The sequence below is a fragment of the Dermacentor andersoni genome, chromosome 2, assembly GCF_023375885.2.
Source record: "Dermacentor andersoni chromosome 2, qqDerAnde1_hic_scaffold, whole genome shotgun sequence".
Classification (NCBI taxonomy): Eukaryota; Metazoa; Arthropoda; class Arachnida; order Ixodida; family Ixodidae; genus Dermacentor; species Dermacentor andersoni.
Genome location: NC_092815.1, coordinates 176,488,982 through 176,513,555, shown reverse-complemented (window position 1 = coordinate 176,513,555; position 24,574 = coordinate 176,488,982). Strand labels below are relative to the sequence as shown.

The 24,574-nt window shown below is 48.8% G+C and overlaps 1 protein-coding gene across 2 annotated transcripts in view; it reads left to right on the top strand.

Annotated features, from left to right (window-relative positions):
• LOC126540408 (acetylcholinesterase-like) overlaps positions 1–15,542 on the top strand; it is a 181,305-nt gene extending 165,763 nt beyond the window's left edge. For both annotated transcript variants that reach the window (XM_050187223.3, XM_050187220.3), the window contains exon 5: positions 1,265–15,542. In XM_050187223.3, coding sequence (XP_050043180.1) covers positions 1,265–1,503 — 239 coding nt within the window. In that variant the 3' untranslated portion in view covers positions 1,504–15,542. The remainder of the gene's footprint in view (positions 1–1,264) is intronic.
• Positions 15,543–24,574: the final 9,032 nt, after the last annotated feature.

Here is a 24,574-nt window from a genome sequence, read left to right as displayed (position 1 = left end):
TCGTTATCACTTAAGAGACGCGAAGGCGAAAGCTTTGTAAAGTATACTGTAATCCACCTTAATCCTCATTCGTTCACCTTAATTGACCTTAATTTGCCTTAATCCACGCAAATACATCTTATTCACGCTAATTCACCCTAGTACACTTTAATCCACCCTAATCAGCCTTAATCCACCTTAATACACATTAATCCACTTTGATCGACTTTATCACACCTTAATCCACCATAATATTCACCTTAATTCACCCTAATTCACTTTAATCCTAATTCATCCACTTCCATCGGCCTTAGTATATCTTAATCCACCTTAATCCAATCACTAAACAATCATTAACTAACTTTGCTAATCATTAACTACCTCTTATACACGGCTGACAAGCTTTGGTGCGCTTTTGGCCTTCCTTGGGTCACGAGATACTTTCTGTACCTCACAACGCGACCTTGAAACAAGAGATCTATACCTTTCGCCTTAATAAATTGATAAACTACGAGCCCCTCAGCGGCAGTGTATACTTCTCTTGGCAGGAACTGGGGACGCAATTTAATGTGCACCTATTAGGCGGTACAAGTAGGCCTTTTACATACCGCTCATGGCGGAGCGCGGCCGCCAAAGCCGGGCATCGAGCGCTCCTACCTTGTGATTAGCAGTAAAAACGCCAAGTCAATAATGAGCCAACATGGCACTTGTTATTTGCGCATGAGCGACTACATCGTGCAGTTCGCGTTTTACAAAATCGCGTTATGACAAATTCCTCTGAAACAATTGTAAAATGTGCGCCTGTCTTTCTTTCTTGCGTTTTTTTCTCTCGGATTCTCGCTCTCTCATTCTGCAGCTTTTTACCCGCTGCGGTAGCTCAGTGGGTACGGCGTTGCGGCGCTGCTGAGTACGAGGTCGCGGGTTCGATTCATGACCGCAACAGCGACATTCCGATGTGGATGGAATGCAAGAACGTTCGTGTGCCGTGCTTTGGGCGTACGTTATTCATTTGCCAATCCGGAGCTCTCCACCACGGCGTCTCTCATAAGCCACTACACACAGTTCCGGGATTCTAAACCCCACTAATTTGTTATGTTGCATTTTTTGTTCAATTCTTTTCTGGCAAATCAGTTTTGCGGAGGCCCGCACAGTAGAGGAAGAAGCTTCGTGGAAGGGAAATGTCATCCGCCCGACTATATCTTTTGTTGTGCTTATGTTTCGTCATACGACGTCGTACGGTGCGATCCCAGCTCACGACGTTTTCCCGCCTTCCTCGTCTGCGCAGAGAACCAGCCCAACATGTCGGCCACCTGCACGGCCGGCGCCTCCCCAGCGCGGGGCCCCGTCTCCGGCTGGGCGCTGCTGCTGCTGCTGCTGCTGCTGACACTGCCCACAACGCTGCACCAGCTCCCGCCGCTGCTGCTGTCCCTGCTGCCCCTGCCGTTGGCGGCGGCAGACGCGAGCCTGGCGGTGGCGGCGGCGGCGACGTCGACCCTGTTCCCTCGCCGTAGGATATGGTGCTAACTATATACTCGCGGGGAGGGCGTGACACCCCCACGGACATCTGCTCGCCGCCGCGCGTGGTGCCACGGCGGACAAAACAATCCCCGGGGTGTCGTCGGTGTCGCGGTCCTTCCGGGACACGTCGGCGCCGCTTTGGAGGCGCGCCCACCGACACGATGTGGGAAAGAAGGAGCGAAGTGCAGAGGTGGTGTGTTATACCGTGTGGGGGTGCCCGAGCGTCTCCCGGCAGTGCGTGGACCTTTCCTTCTTCTCCTTCCTTCTATCTTACTTTTTTGTTTGTTTGTTTTCTTTTCCGGCAGAACGTCACCTTGCGAGAGCCTTGCGCGGGGTGTTCGCAGGTAACCTCGCTACGGCCCAGCCAGCGTTCACTTCGTTGTCCTTGATGACCAGCACGGCGCCCGACGGAGCCACGTACACGCAGAGGAGTCGACTGACCGTCAGTTGGGTCGCAGTCGGCTTCGCTTTGGACTAGCTCTATATGCGTGTGGCTTACGCCGCTGAACGTTCTCTACCCTACGTGTTTGTTTTTTATTTTCTTCTAATTATGGTTATCTGAGCCACAAAGTGTACTCACAAATCGTGGCTGAGGAACGCCTTGACAGACGCGGACAAGATACTTTTCTTTTTCACCGTGGGTTCGCGTAAACCTATATCGGTCTGTCGACAGATCGTCTAGTCTCCCGAAAACTATTGGAGTCAGACTCCCCGTCGCCTCATCGCGAACAAAATGCTTGGCTAAGTTCCGAGAAGCTTTCGTTCAGGCTGCATTGCGTATTGAGCCTCGTCGTTTGTTTGTTTATGTCAAACGTGTTCCTGGATTCTCGTTGCTTTTACGGTAAGCTTTGTAACGACATGCAACCAAGAACGCACTTGTTAGGCTCCGCCAACTTTAGTATACGTATACATTAAGAATGTAGATTAGGCGATTCTACACCGATGAACTGGTATAACCCAAAAATCAAAACCGACCCAAGCGCTGTCGCCGTGCTGGGTCTGTCGAGGCATGATTCAGCTGTAGTTACCTGGAAAGTGGTCCTGCCGGAACCAAGAATCAGTGACTAACTCAACCTATAGTATAGGCGTTGTTGCCGCTGCAGCAACTACCGCCGCATTGAATTTACGAAGACAAACTGCGTCAGAGTTTGCTGTTCTTGGCGATTATGCCTTCAACTTGCGGCTATACTGGCAGTGAAAAGCTCTCCCAAGTTGATGCAACGCCCCCGGTATCTACGCATGGCCGATGGCATTTAGTTTACCGAGGTTTTCTGTTGACATTGTATCGGTTATTTGCTAACGGCCCGTCGCACGTGCGTCACGCCCACCTGCAAGAGCAGGCGCTACAATGCGACGCTCGGAGCTTGCGGAGACTTCCGGTCGCGTTCCGACCGCCCCTGCATTTGTGGAAACCCCACCCTCGCCCGCATCTTACCGTGACCATCAGTCCATGGTTTTTTAAACAGCCACGCCGCATGTTTACCGACTGCTCTCATTCTGTGGTGCCCGGCGGTGTTAGTGTGTGCACCGTAAAATCCCGCCATATTGTTGAAGTCTGCAATGGCCGCGCATTGAGCCAATCAGAGAGGGTGCAGCAGCCCTCTAGGCCAATCGGAGCAGACAGGACTGCGAATTCAACAACATGGCGGAACTATATGGGGGTTTTACGGGCCAAAACCACGATCCGATTATGAGGCACGCCATAGTGGGGGACTTCGGAAATTTGGACCACCTGGGGTTCTTTAACGTGCACCTAAATCTAAGTACACGGGTGTTTTCGCCCCCATAGAAATGCGGCCGCCGTGGCCGGGATTCGATCCCGTGACCTCGACCACGTGCTTAGCAGCCCAACACCATAGCCACCAAGCAACCACGGCGGGTAGGGAGGAATTTGACCCCAAGTTCCGGTACCATTCTGAAGAGGCCCGTAAGACACGCGACATGGGAAGGAACGTCGCTGAGGAAACAAGCACGGCGGTTTGCTAATGGTGATAACGGGGTGCAAGCGAGAGAAGAGTTTCCACAACAGTCGTCTCGCACGCTTGGCTGTTTGCGAAGCAGTAGGCGAGAGAACTTGTCGATTTCAGCAAGCAGTGCGCAGCTTGCTTCTTTAGGGCGTTCGTGTGCTGCTGTTTACACTGAGAATGTGACGTATGTGCGCCCCCATGTTTCTCTCTCTCTCTCTCTCTCTCTCTCTCTCTCTCTCTCTCTCGTTGGTTTCCGTTTCGGGTTCTCCAAGGTCTGACGCGTCCGTCGGCGTTCCCGCGGTGTCTATGCATGCTCCTAAGCTCGCCGTAAAACTCGCTCGGTGGCCTGCGTTGAGCGATCACCGCGAGTTGTTCAAACTTCTTCCACTGTTCGCCGGACGGGTTCTCTCCTATGCCATTCACCCAAGAAGCGAGGCGGGAAAAGAAGTCGCCGAAATGGAGGCGGCAGGGAGAGGCGAGCCTTTAAGCTGGGACCTGGGCACGCGTTCGCTTCGACGTACCCCAATGTTATGGCCTCGTGCTATACCGTTGGTTTCGTTGTAAACTAATCCCTTGGCAACTGGCACGCGCACAGGTGGAAGAGTAACGTCGCCCGGTGTATAGTGTCTCGACATTTGAAAGCCATTGCAAATCACTGCGGGCGTAGCCCGTCGCCAGTGAAGCCTCTACTCCCGTTCTGTGCACCGTGGCACCGGAAACACCGAAGGCATGAAGCCGAAACGAAATCTGAACTCTTTTGTCACGCGTACACTCACGTGTGCACTTCCACGTTTGTGCAGCGAGCGTTTGAAAGATATTTCCCGATTTCTTTATGTAACCTAAAGGCTCATTCGAGCATTACATATGGGAGGAGTCAGTTACAATAATAAAGCTGAAAAAAAAAACCAGCATTAGTGAGGTACAGTGACATAATTATATACGGCAAGAAAATAGATACGCACTATGCACTGAACATCGAAATAATCACAAATTTAGGAAAAGTCAACTAGTTAATAAAAACGTCATGATCAATGACTGATACAGTACCCTTATGTAGCTTATTCCAGTGGTATACTGTCAAAAGTAGCGGTGAAAAACGATGCAGATTAGTGCGTGCAAAAGAAAAGGAAAGGGGGGGGGGGGTGTATATTAAATGGGTGATCTAAACGCTGAAAAACAATGAAAATTGGTAACCATGAAAACTGGAATGCCACTGGACAACGGCGTCGGCTTTCAGTTTCTTCAAATTCATCGACAACTGCGCTGCTCCCGTTTCTCCCGAGGTGACCGGCCCACTGATATTTCACAGTGCATCGCCTTCAAAAAAACGCCATCTAAACACGTTCGCCACATCCTCGCCTCGGCTCGTCAGTGGACGCCTCCTGGACTGTCCGGTCGAAACACGCCTCTCTTGTGCACTGAGCTTACTGGAAGTTATATAACAATACGTCTCGCAGGAGCCACCGCTGAAGGAAGCCTTTGTTGCTTATAGTTTCCTTTTTTTATGAATTTCCTCAAACGAACCCCCTCGTTACTCCCGGTTCCCCTATAGTCTTCAACTTCAGTTCAGTTGCTGGCATGTAATCAAGCAAGAAAGTAAGGGAAAAGGCGAAGAGTTGATCTCTCCTGCTCCCTTAGGTCTTCGCTCCTCAACAGTGTTGGAAATAGGAGCCAGATAAAGTCCGCAGTCAACAAAAGCGGGTAAAGCCCGCGTCGTCAACAGATGTGCCTCCCGTTCACGTGTGCTGAGAAGCCAATGCGGTGTGCGATTGCGGAAATGAACCGCAGTGCGGCATTTCTGGTACGAAAACTATCCGCGCGAAAATAAAAATAAAATAAAATAAAAGGATACTCAGGAACTCACCGGATTTTCAGTGGTCTTGAAGCCTAGGTTTATACATACTGCGCTCCATAAAGATTTCCTCGGCCCGAAATATATCCGTTTGGCCGTACCTTCCTGTGGTATACATTTTCGGCAAATATAATACTTGGTGTATTCGTTTTCCGCTTACGTTAAAGCAGAAAGAGAAAAAAAAAAGAAAAGAAAAGTGGAGTCGTTGTCACCGTCTGAATCCTTTCTTGTTCTAAGTGAACGTGGAAGGAGGCACTTCGTTTTCTAGTGCTGTGCGCGACACGCGGAAATACCAACGCCGTTAACAAGTGCCATCCCACTCGCTCTGCTCGCAGCCAGCTTGGACAATTACATCCCTTCACACTCGCGTTTCCATATTTCGCGAACTTCCACTCAAAGCAGGCGTCCGCTGTTCCCTCGTTCAAGGCCTTAGTTGGGCGGCTTTCGCAAACGGCGTCTTGGGAATCCATGGAAGTTCCGCACCGAACAGAAAGCGTAGGAGTGATCTGTCTTTTCAAGGAAGCGCGCAAGTAGCTTTGAAGGTCCTTATCACAAGCGTTCTGGCTGCCTTTAAGTTCCCAGGTGAGAGGCAAAGCAAAAATAAAGGACCCGAACAGATACGGACGAGATGGTGAACAATGTACAAAAAAGAAAGTATAAGAGATGCCAAAGCATAGACGAGAGAAATATTCGAATTTCGTGCGTATAGAAAGGCGCGAAAAACAACGCATAGCGAAGAGGACAATGCAAGCTAAAGTATTGGACTTAGGGCTAAACCCATGGACAACCTTTAAGTACGACGCTAAGGGCTCGAGATTTGTTCAAACAGGTACTAGGAGTAAGCTTCGGTCGGCAGTTGATGCTTTCACGTCGTGCTGGGACATTCGTTAAAAAAACTGCGACAGCGTTGGTCGCATATATGCTGGAAGTTGGTTCTTATACTCGAGGGGAAAAGCAGTCGCTGACGCCACAATCAGCGCCACGGTGATCCGCTGTTACCGTTCGACCTCGCTTCGCCGTCAAAGGCGTGAAACTAGTCTCTTCAGCCTTTCACTTCGAAACAAAGAAAATCGAGAGTAAAAAAAAAAAACAAGTTACAGTAGGAACGATGTGGCCAATTATTCGTTCCAGCGTGCATTCGCAAGTTCTGCAAGACGTAACGAGGTGCCGGGTGAAAACATTTTTTTTTTTTCATTTATAAGTGTGGAAGACTTCGCGAGAGCAGACACCTGCCGACAGCCCGAACAGATTCGCTGAGCACGCCTAATTTACAAGAGAGCGGCGAGAGAAAGACGGAACACGATTTTTCATCGTCTGCAAACAGTCCGAGCTCGAGAGAAAAAAAAATCTCATTTGGACGTGCAACGGAGCGAAGGATACCCGCAGGCGGAGGATAAATGGCTGCACTGTCGTGCTTGCGACCGCGCTATTCCTTCTTTCTCAAGAAAAAGGCAACGTGCACCTTTCTTTAGATATTCCTAAGCGATTCCTGACGTTCATTCTTTGCGTACTTTCTGGTTCTCATCGTCGACATTGTTCGTATTAAAGTTTGTCAAGGAAGGTCCTCAAATGCCTTCGCTGGAACACAGAAGGAGCCTTCTCGGTGTTTTATTTCTCTCTCTTCCTTGCATGCGAACCCATTAGTCGACTGTCCCAGAAAAGTTTCACGCGATTTTTTACCCACTCTGACTGAGAAAGAGACCGCCGTTGCCAAGGGAGGACGAATTTTCCGCCACGGTTCTTCAACAGGCGGTATGGCGTAATAAATTTAACGTGATGCTGCAGTGCTGAACGAATGAGATGGAATTCAGAAAGAGGGGAAAGCAACAAAGGCATTTCTTTTAATTAGCCACCCTATTTTGCGAACGTCATCACAACGCAATAGCGTTGTAATTCTGTACACCGCATAGGGTATACAAGCTCCTAAAATAGGTCTCGGCTAATCGTGTTCTTGATGGTTCAAGGAAGCAACAGCGTACGAATATTTTCTCTAATTGCGGTGCGCTAAAACCCGCTATCACCTTGATATCACTCGTGTTTAGGCCTAGTCGGTTCGCAGTTTTTCATAAACGTAGCTTGCAACAGACAGACAGAAGAGCGGCGACAGGAAGTTGGCAACGTTGTACGTTGACTACGTCGACCGCAAGCTCTTACGTAGAAGTCAACGCTTACTGTAGCTACGCATTTATCATCAAACAATCGGCACCGTAGAGTGAGAGAAGCAGTTAGAAACTTCCTTTAGGGTTTTTTGCCTAGGCCTTAACTGACTGCCGATTTCTGTTGGACGGGTCTTACGAGCCTGAAGGAGCTTACCGGTGCCGCGAAGAGCGAAGACATATGCAAGGCAACGCGCGCTCAAGGTCCCCGCTTATCTGCGCAGCCACACACTGCTCGCAGAAAGGTTCCACCAAACGCATTTCTACACGATTCCAAAGTCTCCCGCGTATGCATATACGTACACATACCAAGTAGACCATAGGCCTCGACGCGAGTCCTCTTCGGCCCCGCCTAACGCGCTGCCAGTGCAGGAATTCTCCCTTCCTGCGGCAGCCAGGGGTTTTCCACGTGCCGTACTTACCGAGTCGATCCTCCCAAGTGACATGCGCCGCCGCATGTCCTCCCTGTCTCTCTCGTCGTGGGAGCGTTATTACCTGCCAGCCTTACCAGGAGGAGGAGGCACCTTATATAAAGCCGGGCAGTTGTCGGTAGCACTATACCTTCATATCTCGTACAGGGCAACGTGTTTGTTCCCCGCAGTGACACTGGCACCCAAGCCCTGTCAGTCTTCTCTCTCTCTCTCTCTCTCTCTCTCTCGCTGGCGTCCGAGCGCAAAGTTCTTTTCGTCTTCGCGTTCCTGTCTGGTGTGCGCATGCGCAGTGTGCTTGTGTAGGAAGCCTAGTGTGTGCATGTACTGGCGTAGAAAGAAATGCGGCCAAGTCGAGGCCTGCTTCTTTCGTAGTTATGTTTCTGGCCACTGTCTGGGGGTTCGATGCTCCGCTTATGCGATCTCTCCCCCCCCCCCCCCCCCCCCCCGACTTCACGCGAGTCGGACAAAGTCCTTATGCGAAGTTCTCGCGGTTCCCGCTAGGGGGAAATGCTGTTGAGTAGCGCGCGGTGAAAAGACGAGAGAAAGAAAGGAATATGCACACACATGTGCCGCGTGTCGTGTCGGCGTTGTTTCTCCCCGGGCGTGTAATGGGTTTTTTGAAAGTAGCCACCGACACAGCGGTTACGCGGCCATTCTCGAATCGTTCGTTTGGCTACTCGCAGAAGAAGCGTCGGTGCACCATATGTAGGTAGTTTGTGGGTCATAGTGTTACACGCTCGGAAAGTGTGTCACATACCTTAATTGTGGAGGCTCACAACAGTTTGTGAGATGCTCCCTGGTGATCTCAGATGTCATTCTCATTACGTGGCAGCGCGCCAAGCAGCTGTAAAGATTTTGTTTTCATTATTTTTTTGTTTTCTTCTTAGTCTCAAACCTTGACAAAGCATGTGCTTCTATAAAGAATGGTCCCCACGCTGTCGACCGAGGCAAATTTTCAATTGGTGCGAAGGTGAAAGCGCTAAATTGGGCATCACCTTTCGTTCTAACTCTAAGTTTTAACTCCACAGCTAAAAAAAAGGAATTGCTGTTTTTTTTTTCTATATATATACATAAAAGAATCGCAACAGGAGCCCACACTTCATGAAGTTCTGGAACCGATGACTTCTTTCTACGGTGACGCGAATTTCGCTATTACTTGACGGATATTGTTCTTTATTTTAGTCATCAAGCCTTCTGTGTGTTCTTTTTTAATATATGGAGTTTATTTTTATTTTTTGCCGATCGCTTAGCTGACGTCACAGTGACGTCAGTTAAGTCGATGAATGCCAAGTGACATCACAGAAAATCGCTTAGGAAGTCAACGTAGCGTTCCCACATTCGAACAGAGCGTCATGAACATTTTGCTTTAGTCTCCATTCAACAAAGTTTCCTTGCATTATGAGTTTTCTTATTAACTTTATGATACGAAGAGAAACATGCCGGTGCGCCATTAAACACGACAACTCAATCAATCAAACATGCTGTCGAGGCCCGAAGCCGCTCATTTAGCGAGTCAATCCGGAAATTTCACGAAGGGTGAGCTTATCAGGCTTACAATGAACGTGCAGCGCCTGCCTGAGGCTGCGACAAGTTGATATTGTAGATAAGTGGAATGCGAACAGGTCAATTCAAACATCAAAACACCTAAGTACTGAATTTATTCAGTGAATTTCATATAAGCGCGCTATCGGTGTTTCTCTGCAAAGAACTGTGTGGCACATGACGTGAGCGAAATTTCTCATCAGGCACAAGGTTTTCAATTTTGATGCTTTGCTTTTCTTTTTCAGTTTTGGCATCATGCGTCCCTAGATGCTCGTGAGAAGTGTTGTTAGAATACAGTTTCCATTATGGGAGTTACGTGGGGAGGCAACAAAAAACAGAAAGAACAAACTCCGGGGCATTCCCGGAGGAAGGAGTGAAAGTCCAATGGAAGGAACGCTAAGGTAGCTTTGCTGTTGTACACTGTACACGTTGTCGCATCCGTATAATTTTTTTTTTTTGCTTACTTATGGGTGGAGGAGGAAGGGGGCAAGCACACGGTGCATTTCGAGGGACATATCTTACTCGTTGTACATAGAAGTATATATATATAAATATATATTATATATAAATATAAATACTATATGAAAGTATAGATAAACACGTACGAGCTATTATAGCAACGCTACTATTTACGCACACTTGTGGATCTATATAGTTGCTCCGAGACAATCGCATTAACTCTGTACCAAGCATCGCCCTTTCTTTCAAAGGGTTCAGGGTTCTCCTCCCAAACCAAACAGGTTCCCAGTCGTCACACAGATGACTAAACTTGAGGCTCTCCAAATAAAAAAATTAGAAAGGCAGCAGCACGACTAAACCGCGGCCGCGCCCGCTCTGGCTTCACAGCCGACCAAAAAACCACTGCCGGCTCGACTGAGGTATGACTTGCCGCTGAAACCTGCGACGTCCAGAGGCCCTTCGTCAAAGTTTAAGAAGCAAAGTCTCGTCGCTGCTTTATTATTACTTTCTTTTCTGCCACAGCGATAGCATTTCTCCTCTGATAATTAGTTTTGTGTTTGCGAAGCTTACTTGAAACGGTACACCCAAGTAAGGAACGAGCAAAGCGATCTTTGATCTTCGAGTATGTCGTGGACACGTGCGAACAGCGCCAGCAGAATCCTGCTCGTACCGGCGCGCCCACTCCTATCTAGAGCGCTCAAAATCTAAGCGCAGCAAGACTTTCGCATCGTGTACGAGTCGTTTGCAGTGATAGGGATAACGGCATTGGCTTAATGAGCACACCAAAGCTGGTTAGAGACAAAGATCCTTAGAGCGTCTTCTTTCAACATCGCTTTAACGGGAAACGTTGCAAAAGAAAAGAGAAAACTGAAAAGCAAGCAAGAGGCAGGACGTCTCTTAAGTAAACCCAGGTCACTGTTGACGTGGGATATGACGTCACACAGAATGGCCAGGCTAACGCTCTCCCCTTGCCGTTGCCATGTACGCATGCGCACCTTTCACGACTCGGCGCGCCGTCTAAGTAACTTTAATCAGCCAGATCAGGGTGCTCGCTTACTGTTGTCTGCTGCTATTCATGAAGCGATCATTGTTATTGTTTTGTTTTTTGTTTTTTTTGCCCTTGGTTGCACGTACGCCTTTTCGTGTGACAGATCGTCGCTCAACGGTCCCCTCTGAGCTTGGAGCACCTCGTTTTATTTCTCGCGACGTTTGAATGCAGTGGTTCCGCGTTCGGAATCTTAACAACACGTCTTAACAAAAGGCGTGTACTCTGTGACCATGACGTCACGTGCGCAGGCGATGAGCCCCCTAAGAAACCTGCGCTTTGAAAAAAAGAAGAGCATAAAACTGTTACTGAAAGAACTTGCAAAATCGGCCTTTGCTCTTTCGCAATATGATGCACGTGCCCTCGCTCATCAATCGCCGCGGTTCAGGTACACGGTGACCAACTCGCACCAACAACGTGCAGGTAATATGCGCGTGGAGCTTCCGTTTTTAGCTCCGGACCGGTGTTGTGGCTTGGAAAATTACGGTTTCGTTGCCTCCAAGATTTCTGGTGTACACTTTTGCATGTTTTCCCACTTTTCTTAATTTCTTTTTCCGCGGTTAGAGATGTTACACACAAGAGGTATCGGGCAAAGATGACGCGAACCAAAACACTGAGCGCCACATTGCTATCGCTTATAATACTTTCTGTGACTAGACATCTCGGAGGCACATATGAGACAGAAGGGGGTTTCATACAAGCAGCTTCACGGACCAGTGCAGATATTAATAACTTGACATCGCAAGTAAAAGACGATCGCTTAAGCGTCACCCACCTCTCCCGTTTTGATGGGCTCCCTGCCTTCGCATGTGACGCCATTGCTCAGTTCGGGCACGCCTCGCGCTATCTAGCATGTGTTGATCTGAGGTGTCACGAACACGTTGCCGAGCGCTAACAATAGCGGTACATAGCATACACTAATGCCACAACGTGTTCCATCAAAAATGCTTGCAAAATGTTGTTTTGCACTTTGTCGTCGTGCGTCGCTGCGCGTTAAAGATTCGCCTCGGCGAATGGAAGGTGCATTTTTTCAGCGATCCCGTCAGTGGCCTCGTAGTCTGTTTGCGTGTGTAGGCGCCATGTGACTTATTGCACAGAGGCACCATACCATGACAATGTCACTCGCCTAACTAGACTCTCGCGGCACTTAGCGCAGACATCTGTCGTGTCGCGTCGTGTCGCGTCGTGTCGTGTCGTACAGGCGACGCGAGGCTGTTTGGCAAGCGCCTCCTCTCGTCAGTGTACCAACAAGCTCGCAGTGTTGACTGTGCGTCGGCTTTCTTGCTCCGTACAGTGCGTACAGTGACGCGTCACTTTGATCGCGTTGAAAAGAAAGCGGCGATTTGAGCAGAGCTGGCGCTGGACTGAGGAATTAAACGGTACGCGTTCATACCTGACCTTCTCCTGCTATCTACACGGTGAGCGTGTTCGAAAAGAACAGCGTAACGCAAAAAAAAAGCGAGGACAATCGTTGAATTCACTCTCTCTATCTTTTGTACACACCGATTCATCAGCGTGCTCTTTTACGGCCGTCTCCGTCGTCGCTATGCGAGATGAGTAGAGCGAGCGGTGGACGGCAGGCGCGCCCTTCTTGCCTTTTATTACTCTTTCGAAACGTATACGGATCTTTATTTTCTTCGCTCTTTTTCTCTTCGCGATGTTCGTGAAAGCTTTTACTCGACTATATGCAGTTTACACGGCCACGTAGGAAGACGCGACACCGGTGTTGCAAGGTATACGACACGGCCGGAGCCCCCCTCCACTCACACACACACGACGAGTCCACAAGTGTATATGTATATATATATATACTGCGCCCACACTTCCAGACCGTATAGTTCCTGAAACGAAGTAAACCTTTGTAAATTAAAGCGCCCTACCGCCCGACCCCCTTTCCCCGTCGATCTGCCGACTTGGCATGAGGGTAGTAAGCACTTGAAATGCGGTATGGGTGTTTAAGTGGGTCGAACTCGCAAACTTGCGCGGCGGGGACGAGGGACGCAGTGCTTCACACGTTTAAGGTAGAACAACGCCTCGAAACTATAGCCCTGCCCAAGGAAAACACACATTTTCAAAGCGGTGCCGGAACTAAGAAGAATAATGGGCGGGTGGGACACTTCTAAATGTGGCGGTATGACCAAGTGACGTCGATGGCGATGACCATCGGGTCCAGGCGAGTCCGCCGCCTGCAGAAATTGTCAGTTGCGTTCGAAAAAGTTTCGCGAAGGGCGTGCTGACCTCACGTGACGGTCTCTCTTGCGAGGACTCGGCAACGCTTTTGCCATTGTCCCGTCGTTCTTGCCGTTTGTGAAAGCCTTTGTATAATGCGTCCCTCGTCACCGCAGTGCGCGTTTGCAAAGCGCACCCTTACTAAAACGGCAGCTTTTCGTCTTCGATATTAAAGTGTGTAAAAGAAAGCGTTCGCGGCGCAGCAATCGGCGATGCACGTAGAACATTACAACGCCACGTGGCGACCCAGTGGCAAGCACCTATTAGCTCGTCGCACATGTATGTATCTATACTCCTGGCCGCCGGGTCACCTCGAGAAATAAAAAAAAAAAAGGTTATTAATGGTTGTCGCCCCCGTCGAAAAGCCGTGTTAGAATCCTCCGTCTGAGCAGTAAAGCCGTCGCGTTTGCTTCGGAGAGGATTTCTGCTAATATAGTCTACTGTAGACTAAGGTCGATCGTGCGCACTTGTTGACTGCGATATGCACTGTAGCTTCTGCACACGTAGGCCTCCCGGTGAGCAACGTTGCCGTATAGGGCTAGCGACGTATACCGATCCTGCGTGCTGCGACTAGAACGCCGTGCCAGGCGGTACTTCGGTCGGTGTCGTACGGTGAGCAACCACCGTAAACGACGGTGCCCCCTTTGGGAACACGCGGTTCTGCCTGACGGAACTGGGCTCCTGGGTTTCGCCCTGTTGGGGTCGCAGAAACAACCGCTGCCAGACGTGAGTCTATCGCTGGAGCATGTTAGAACGCTCTCGGACAATTATATGCACCTGCAGCCTTCGGAGGCGAAGGAACGGGGACGGCTGCAGCGCTCCTGAAGCTTGTAGCGAAACTCAACCGTGCGTACAAGCAGTCGGGACAGAGAGCTCCGCAGCTACACGAGGGTTTTCAGGAGTCTGCGGCGCGAAATAATGCCTTGTTTTTAGAGCATGCGACAAAACACTCGTTCTCGTTCTTCCCGTGTCTCCTTCCAGTTTCCCGTGTACTCCGTGCATGTCGTTGCTTCCCGACAAAGACGGACCACCTGCGTGTATGTAGTAGATGTGTGCGTATCTTTTGCCTGCGCGGGTGAAACTTGTTGCGGGTTTGTGCGCGTGTCTTGTATAAACGTGAGCACCTGTGCCTGGACCTCCTTTCACGCACATTCTTTCTTTTCCTTAATTTTTGCGTGTGCGTTTCACATATCGCGTTTCTCCTTCCCCATGACGTAGCAGATGTACGTTGCATTTCTTAGGCGCCCTTTTCACGGCGACGTTCAGACGTCTGGTGCAAACGGATCCGCGGAATAAAAGCGAGAACGGTGCTCCTAGAGCACCAACATCCCTCGTCGCAAACTACGGGAGCAGAGGCACAAAGACAGGATCGCAAGAAAGAGTTGCGTGGGCATTTTGCTCGACTTGTTTGCTTGACGCGTTCGGCGTGTTTAACATTGGCGGGCTTCAGTGGTGGACGCACCGCCAGTCCATCTGATGACGCTGGTCAATGACACTGGTCAGTGACGCTGGTCCACGTGAGGCGTCGATGGGTATTTGTGTAGCGCGCAGGCCTGCCTGCCTGCCTTCCCCGCACCATCCCGCCCGATCTCCACTTTGCTCCATTCTCCAAAGTAATCAAGACTGCGTGGTACAATTACTGTTTGGTCCAATGTCCGAGTCCTTGAGCAAGATGTCCGTGGAAAGCAAGCGCCCGTTTGCGGTCGTCCTCGTATGCTGACGATGCGGTTGCATAATGTCTCCGACGGGATTCCACGCTATTTGCATGGGCCAAGCGCCGAAATTTTCGCTCCTCATGTCTGCGCGCGAGTTTTTCTGCCGCAAAGTTGTGCACTTCAGTGTGTAACTCCTGCACAGTTCGTCGCCCGCGCCTTCTAGAAGCAGTTGTTATTCTAACCCTGTTCACTGTCGAAAAAAGCCCTGAAACTGAGTTACGTTTTGCGTGAGTGCAGATGTGCTTGTCTGTGTCAATAGTCACTCGTTTGATGTTTGCGCCCTCGAATACGACGAAAGGGAGCTCTTGAAATACAGTTGAAAGGCAGATACCGAAGGAGAAAAAAAAAAAAAAACGCTCGCCACGGGGGATTTCTGAGCAAAAGTTGTCTGTTGTCCAACGCTGAAACAAAGTAACATTAGCCTGAACATGCACAACGGGACCGGTGTTCCTCAAAGAAGTGTGTGAGTGTGCGCTTCCTGTTCCAACAAATGTCAGCGTCCCTGAAGGCGACGTCGAGGCGAAGACTATGTCGCCATGGACTCTTTCCTTGAATTACTAATATTTTTCATTACCTGATCTTTTCTTTTTTCTGCACAATAGTCCTTCATCGCTCTGCCCTTTCCTCGGAAATAAAGGAAACAAGTACACTTGTGTTGTTCCTTTCTGTCGCAGCGTCAGTCCATACGACGACGATGCTGCGGCCGAATCAACTTTTGCTGTATTCGCGCCTTTTAAGCTCAAGGTTAATGAATGTGCATGCATGCGCGTGCGTTTGTGCGTGCGTGCGCGCGCGTTTCCTTACTACGTCAAGAGTGCATCAACTGGGCCCACAGCAAGTTATTTTTTTTATCAGCAAGATCACTCGAGGCACTTCCTTTTCACTAACAATGCTGATCTACTTGTACGTCGCTTAAGAGAGAACATCAACCACCTTTCTGGAATCATGACTACTGGTACGCCCTTTAAACAGCGCATCGAAGAGTTGGCTTTAGTTCCTTACCCTAACTAGCGCACCTTCGGAGTGATAAGCCCACGGTTCCTTTTTCAGGTTGTCCCTGGCTCCCCAGAGCATGAAGCTACTGGGCATGAAAACCCAGGTCAATAGACCAACACTCCATGCCTCACCCAACATCGCTTAAGGAACTGGAGTGTTTCTTTAAGCCCTCGAGTTTCACTGTCACTCCTACAGCTCCTGCTGGCCACGAGGAAAGTCGCAATTGCGCTACTCGAATGCAACCGCAACGCAACGTCTGCCTTCGCGGAAGCGAAGAATAGCCCAGCCGACACTGCCCTCACATATTCATTCCGTTCTTCGCGCAGCCTTTCATCTCGTTGTCGAAGCTTTCGCCATGGCCAAGGGCGCATTTCTTCAACGAGTCATCTCTATATGTGATCTTCTTGGCTTCTTAGGGGCTTCAGTCGTCTGATGTACATGGCACAACTCGGCGGTAGTTCGCGTTATCATGCACAGCCAGCACTTTCCCGAACGAAGCGCATTCAGTGCCCTCACCGGTCAGATTTAGTCTTCGACATTCACATTAGCTAACAATCACGATACACCGCGCCTGGTAGCCCGCACCCTCTCTGCAAAGTACTTCCACGCTGTGTGCATTTTGCCCTATATCACAGGACTCATGGGCAGCCGGTAAACGAGATAAAAGAAAGCCGCCATCGGGCTATCGATAAACGGCATGAAACTATACTTCAGTGGTTGCCTGGACATACCGACATTGCTCATAATGACGTCACCGACGAGGCCGCCCGGTAAGCCCATGTAGCGGCAGTTCCTACCATTTCCGATCCCCTTATCCAAAACCGACGCTGCAAAAAAAACAAAACAAAAAACGACATTTCGTGACGCAAATATCGGACTCCTCACAACCTCCAGAAATTTTATCTTCATGTACTTGGTCCATCCCTAAAGCTACAAGTGCCATCAAAAGTTTTCCGCACTGAAGCGACATTGTTGTGGCGCCTCTGGCTCGGACTGGCATTTACAAAGGCCTACTCGTTCCGCATCGGAATGGCGGATGCGCCTGTGTGCAACTTTTGTGGAACAACAGAAATTATTGAACGCATTTTGTGTTTCTGTCCCTGGTACGACGTCGAGCGCGAACCTCTCCGGACAGCATTAAACCGACTGGACACTGGACCCTTTTCGGAAATGAATGTCCTCGGACCATTCCCGTGCGCGTCGATGGCACAGAAAGCCACAAAAGTGTTATTGCAGCACCTCAAGTCAGCAGGTCTTTGTGACCCTTTATAGAATCTGTACGTATCTTCAAATGTGCGCAAGACTCTGCTCCCTCTCTCTTCTTACACTTATCCCCTTTCCCGAATTCAGGGTAGCAAACTTGACGTGCGTCTGGTTAACCTCCCCGCCTTTCCTCGCCCCCCCTCTCTTTCTCTCTCTCTCTCTCTCTCTCTCTCTCGCACGTTGGAACGTTCAAGAATAAAACACTGCCAAAGGCGCGAGGTAAGAAGTGCACTCTTTATTGGGCGAACTTGCTACCATGAGAAGAAGTAACATTGTAAACACAACGATAGCAGCAAGCCCATTCGTAGGTCGTCGAAGTTTGATCTACGGGTCAAATGCGCCAGCTTTTTATACATGACTCATCGTACATTGCATCGCAATCGCTGGTGCTCGCGTCCATTCCAGAACGTACACACCACTATTCACTTCGCGCACGCCGCTCGGATTAGACTACATTTCTTCGCTATAGAATCGACAACATTCGAGAAAGTTGCGATTGTTCAACTACGCTGACCATGCTGCGATGATAAAGTCGCACATGAACGCGACAGAACCGGCAACCCCAAGTCTGGCCTTCCAGCTCAGTAAAGCTCGGCGTGTAGCACTCAGACGAGTGATAAAGCATGGACGCGCCTTTTTACTTCTGAAGCGTTTCATTTTCATAGCGGCCCCAGCGGCTGGTGTCGCCGACACTGGTGTGATAAATGGAAGAGTAACAGCGCCATCTTGGTAATGCAGGGCGCCTATAATATCGGCGACAACATGCGAGAAAATGTCGATACACAAAAGCGCGTCTTGGGCGGAGCGATAATCTCGTAACAGTAGTTAAACCGTGAAAAACGGTCACCGGAAGAACATAAATGTGAAGCGTGTCAACGTCTGCATCCACCGAAAAACATCAGTCAAGTCAGTCGCCACGGCTAATAGACTCGCTGTCTACTTCCGGTGTGGCTTTATCGATTCAACGACCAGTGAAATTGTAGGAGGTAGTTGTAACCCAACACAACGCTCCCCAGCTGCGTTACCGCGCCTCGCCTAAGTATCGCACACCCGCTCTTATCAGCAACGTCAGAACATCAGGTTTTCAAACTACCGGGCACACCGTCGCGTTTCGCTCCCTAAAGACCTTTCACCGCGAGCAGTCTGTTCATCGCGCACCAGGGGGCGCCACCGGCGCACCGCCATTGAACGCCTTCTGAATCGGGAGCAAGCAGGCATCAGCCGCCGGACGGCCGCTCCTGTAACGTTCCGCCGAGAGTCCGGGAATCACTTGGCGTACTATTTACTCAACATGCGGAAGTGCAGAAGAAAGGCGTGCGCTGTCGTGAATCGCAAGAAGGGCGACAGAGACACGAAGGTGTCGGATGAGACTGTGCGCGAGCTTCATCCGCCTCCGCTGCACAAGGAGTGCCCGCGATTGAGACCGTTCGTCACGCATACCTTTCCGCAAGGCAAACACGACATGCTCAACTGTTTCAGCGCTTGACAGCAAATAGCCGGCAATGACTGCCAGGCTAACGCCACCTGCAGCAACAACACAACGTTACCGCCACCCTTGGTACGAAATACTACAGAATTTTGAACTTCGATAAGCATGGCAGTCAAGCGCTACGTTCTCCCCACGCAAGCGCGACTGAGTTACTTCAGCAACGTCGCTTTCCATAGCAGCGAAGTCAAACGTGGAATAATAGGCCGCCACCGCGACCTTTCTTTATTCTCAACCGGGAATCAAACAGCAGGCTCGGCCATCGCTCGGCCACTTGGAACATTTTTGCCCACGCGTACGCGAATATCTTTTAATGGACGCAATAAGTAATCAGAAAACCGTTCCCAGTTTATCTGATCGGAGTTGGGGACGAGAATACCGTGGTCTAAACCGACCCCTGCGTGGTCGCGGAGCAGCTCGTTAGGCGGGGATTCCGGAACGAAGTTGTTCAACAGATAGTTAAGAGACGACAACAGGCGCACGGCCGTAACAGCCTTTCAAATCTACCCCGGTAAAGACTAGAATTCAATACATAAAAAGCAAATATCAGACTGCTACACTCAGCGATCGCCTGAAGCCAGTAAGCTTGCACATCTATTAAGACTGCAGAGCACGCAGAACGAATAAATGAAAGGTATTCACTGCCCCTCCAGGTTTGTCCAAAGTCTTGTGTCGTCTACCCCCTCACTGCTCACCGTGGCGACCGAAATAGCGTCTGTCTGAGCCGTTCCTGGGGCCGCCGTGGCCACCGTGGACAAGCGACAAAAGGTCGTTCACAAGGCTCGCAATGGCGGGAGCTGTCACGCGACCAAACATGGCGGCGCCCATGGTTATGGTGCTCTAAAAGGTCTACACGGTGGCCGTCAGCACTAGCGATAATGACTTCACCGCAGCGACGGTGTTGTCTGGTAACGAGGTTGCCTGGTGTAGAGCACTGATGTCGTCGTGGGCGCAGTAGACAGTACACTGGGGTGACACTAGTAAACTCAATCGAAGCCCGCTTATGCGCGCACCTAAATCCCGGACTTCTGCCCACCATCGTTATTTTTTCCGTGCACACCTCCAAGGGATGAAAATCCTCCCGCCTGACGTCATGCTATAATCACCCGTCCCGCCAACTTCAAGCACATCATTGAAGAAATTGTACGACACATGCCCACCCCTTCACGTAATAACACCTAATTAGGCTTAATGAAGCTACTGAACTAATTAATTAAGTACCAGCGCTTTATGAGGTTTGCCAATACTGTGTGCGGTCTTCGCGCATTCGGAGCCCGTCCAGGACACGAACCTGACATTACGTCTGGACGCGCCCAGCTAAGCCTGGTTGGCCAGTGTTCTAAATCTTGAGACGCATGCTGCATCGTTACCCGCATAGTCTCACCCTGGAAGCAGCAGCAGCAACTTTCACTCTCGATACTGGGCGCGCGGCCGGTTTTCGGTTGCTCTACAGCTGATTGTGTCAAAGAAAGACAGTCGGGGGTAGGTCCCGACTACTTCTTTTTTTTAGTTGCACGAAATTTTTATCTGGCATAGCAAGATCCCTCCACACATCGCGACGATACTTATTTTCCCAGCGCAAGCCTTCGTTTCCACATGAAAAAAATGTGAACTGAGACGCGGTGGGAAATGCGGCTTACGCAATTGCACGACGTTACGAGTTCGAGAGAAGTAAACCTAAAAAATTTAATGAAAATTTCTATGCTGTCATAATTGTTGAACCTACTTTTCACAACCTTGTTAATGAAAAATAAGAAAAAACTGTTGTCTTCGCAAGCCTATAACCCGGACAATAAAGGCAAACTTTGCTTTTGAATAAGAAACTAAAGAAAAAATTGGTATATTTTGTCAATCTTTAAATGCGGCCTTCTACCACAAGTTTTTCCTGAACCTTCTTTTGCGCGTATTTTGCTACATGCTAAACGTACAGCAAAGTGTATTTAGTGGCTCTTACGTACTTTATTATTATTATTATTATTATTATTATTATTATTATTATTATTATTATTATTATTATTATTATTATTATTATTAAGGCGTCAATTCTTGAAAAGTCGCAAAACATCAGTTATCGCGCGCGAAGGAAACAAAAAAGAAACAGCAATCTCCGATCGTGCTCAAATTTTCCTTGGATTAGCTGCTGTCATCTCTTATTTGTAATATGAAAAAAAAATAACATGTCGATTATTTCGTTTTGAATATTTAAAAAAAATGCTGTGGATAGTGATGCACAGGCTGCGGTGTTCGGCTCGAATGTTGTGTCTAGAATGTCTTCTAGGATGTTGTGGCACGCAAGTGTCAGGTTTAACGATGAATTCCGTTTGCGTAACGAAGAAATAAGACACCTAAAGTGCTACAGAGGGAACACACGTGGTTTTTATAATAAATACAAAGGCGTGAGTGACCCTTATTACGGCGGCTCAGTGGACGTGGCATTCTCCTGCTGAACACGATGTCGCGGGTAGAACTTCCCGCCACGGCGGCCTTGTTGCAGACGAATGCAAACTCCGGCGCCTACATTTAGGTAAACGTAAATCAGAACAGGTAGTTACACATAGTTAGTGCTCGCCGTTTTCTGGCAAAACCCGATTTCTCCCTGAAGTTTCGCCTTTCGTAAAAGATAATAATAAATACAGGTGTTCAAAACTAATGAATTCTGCCCACCTCGTGTGAGCGAGTGGTCCAGTATTTCGCCTCATTATTAATACTTGTGCATGAATATGGTAATTGAATTTTTGTATAGAATGCAGTCGTCTGCAAACAACCTGCATCTGACATTAGCAGCTGCAGGTAGATCGCGCATCGGCTCCTTCTTTTTAATTTTTTCGGAATATACAGATTTTTTTTTTTAATATCGCCTGTGGCAGATACCATAATTCTAGTCCTTGAGCTGGATTGCTCAAAGAGGCGGATATTACTTGCTCAAGAAATTGACATGCGTAATCGATTAATTAAAAATATAAGTAATACACCTTCTAAATCACTTGACGGCATTTATTGCAATTTACGAATTGTACAGCCGGTCAGTTCGCAGGACGTATCCACTTGTGACGAACGTTCAGGAGGACACCAATTATGAGATATCCATGCCCAAAGTGTGCCATGAAATACATGGGCGTTACAATTACTTTTGTGCTTCAATGCATAAAACCACGTTTTCTTTAAAAAGTAAGCGGAACAATAGAAAAGTACAACCCTGGGCCAGTTGGTAATGCATATTTGACTAAGTTGAAGAGCAACAGACCGCACCAAAGGAATGGGACACATGCGGGACAGCACTTGTCCCGTCTGTCTCGCCTGTCTTTAGGCCCGTCTATTGCACTTCACCCAAGCAAAAAAAAAAAAAGTGGAAGAAAAGCGCATATTTACCGCAACTTTGACGGCGCTTATCTCGAAACCTGTACAAAAAAAAATTAGGAACTTAGATTATGGGGTTTTACGTGCAAAAACCACGATCTGATTATGAGGCCGCCGTAGCGGGGGACTCCGGATTAATTTTGACTACCTGGTGTTTTTTAACATGCACTTACCTAAATCTATGTGCACGGGTTCTTTCGCGTTTCGTCCCCATCGAAATGCGGCCGCCGTGGCTGGTATTTCATTCCGCGACTTCGTGCTCAACGGCGCAACACCACAGCCAATAAGCAACCACGGCGGGTGAAATCCGTGCGAATCTGAGAATCCACTCAGAGTGGAAATATCGTGCAAACTCACCGGCTAATTTATAAATTGCAATATGTGCCATAAAGTAACTAGTTAATAGCTTAGTCAATTTTCATCGCGATCCCCCGTGCAATATATATATATATATATATATATATATATATATATATATATATGGAATGATTATGAATGATAATAATAATGATATGAATAATAAAAACCGGGCCCCTGGGCTCCCTTTCGTCTCGATCGTTCAAAACTGCGTGTAGTAATTCCTTCCTAGTTTTATCGGTCTTATAAACTGCAGTAAACATTCGCTTACTAAGTAAATTATCAAGCGTGGCGTCGCGCGCGCACTGACAAACACGAACAGATCTCACTCGATACCGCGTAAAGTCACTGCTTCAACGCTGGCGTGATGAAAAGCGCAAACATAGGGGAGCGAATGCTCCTGCTGTCTATCCCTTGAACGCGTATCCAAAACTTGAGATTACGCGAGCACCAGCCCTGGCCACGCGCGAAGACGGCGCACATATACTGCCACCAGCCATCTTAGCTCGCCCCAAACTTTGCACTCGGCGGAGATTACCTCCGAGACAAGGCGCGGGCGGCACACGGCCGGGCTAGAGGAAGAGACGCGCACTGACCACCCTCCCCACGCCTTGAGCGCGCTTTATCCTGTGACCTTCAATAATGAGCGAGCATCAAGCTACTATCCTTCGCGGTGCATCCTCGCAAACTTGCCCTCGCACCCGCAGCACACGGCCCGCGGGCCGCGATAGGATCTTATCGCACTTGGATTTTATACGAAACATGACGGCGACGCCAACGGCGACGGCGAAAATTCGACTGAAGTTCCTATACAATTGATATCGCAATAAAATAACCAGCCCGTATATATACCTTCTTTTCGCTTAACACTCAAGCAAAAACGACGCATAAATATATTCAGCGCTGGCCAGCCTTGAGTGAACGAAAGCTTGTGTCATTTTTAGTAGCCACGTTTACGGGAATGTGGCAATGGCCCATCGCATTTAACGCATGTCGCATTCATGTAAACGGCGGTAAACAGCGGTAATTCGTCAGAGGAAGCAAACGCAGCGCTTACCTTGCTTTTCACTGTGAACGGTAACTGTGGCACTGAGAAAACGCTTACCCATCTAAGTTACGTTCATGGAAGGGTTGCTACTTCGGCTAATTGGCATTTCACTAATTGTGTAGCAAGGGCGTATAGCGGGAGCCAGTAAAACAGAACAGACAAGGACAAAAGGCCCAGCAGGTCTAGGATGAGCAGAGAAATGCTCAATATGCCTGCGATTCTCAGCAAGGGCTAGCAGACTAATAAAAAGCATCATAGCTCTTCCGAAGCATGCCTGTGTGCATTACTATTGGTACTTTCTTGAAGACAAGGTCTTAGCTGACTTCACACGATTTTGGCATATCTGGAATCTGAGCGTTTTGCAGCTATTTCCAGAAAAAAACGGCCCTTTCGCCCCTTCCAAAGCGTAGCAGCGAGTCTCAAAATGTATCAAAATGGAACTCTCAACGAAACAAGCGATAATTAGTCACAGAGCAGATAAAATCAACAGCATGCGCCCAATCAGCGCCAATATACGCAAAAATTAACAACATTGCACTATGCCCCTGTAAAGGGTGCATCACCGTAGAAATACATATGGTGAGGCAAAGCCATCGTATGGCACACTTTCGAGAAATTCAGCGAGTTCGATTTGACGAAGTATGGGCACGCGTAAGATAATAGTGTCTGGAAGGTGGCTTCAGCGGTGCCAACACGATGAAACAATTAGGCGCAGAGTATGTAAAGTTACCAGTACGGGCGTAATTAGCGCCAATATAGGTGAAAATAAGCTTGTTTTACCATAGACTATAGTAGTAGGGTATGAATAGTCTCCGGGATCGGCTTGCCTGGCCTCCTGGTCAAAAAGAAAGGGTCAACCAAGTGTCGACCCTGAAGAAGACAAGGCCGGCGTAATTGTGCCTTAAAAACTATATGTATAAGATACGAAATGGGTGAATAATGAACATGAAAAAATAAAGACGGAAATGGGCAGAATAGAGATGTAACCAACGTGGCTTCATCGAATCATTTCAACCACTAAATACGTCGATCTTATCAGCTGATCACCCAGCATTACAGACTAGCTCGTAAAATGTACCCATCTGGACACAACTCATACGCCAAACAACAGGAGGCGATCAAGAGGCAGCTTCAGAGCAATGCTTTTCCACGCCCACTCGCCTGTACGCGCCAT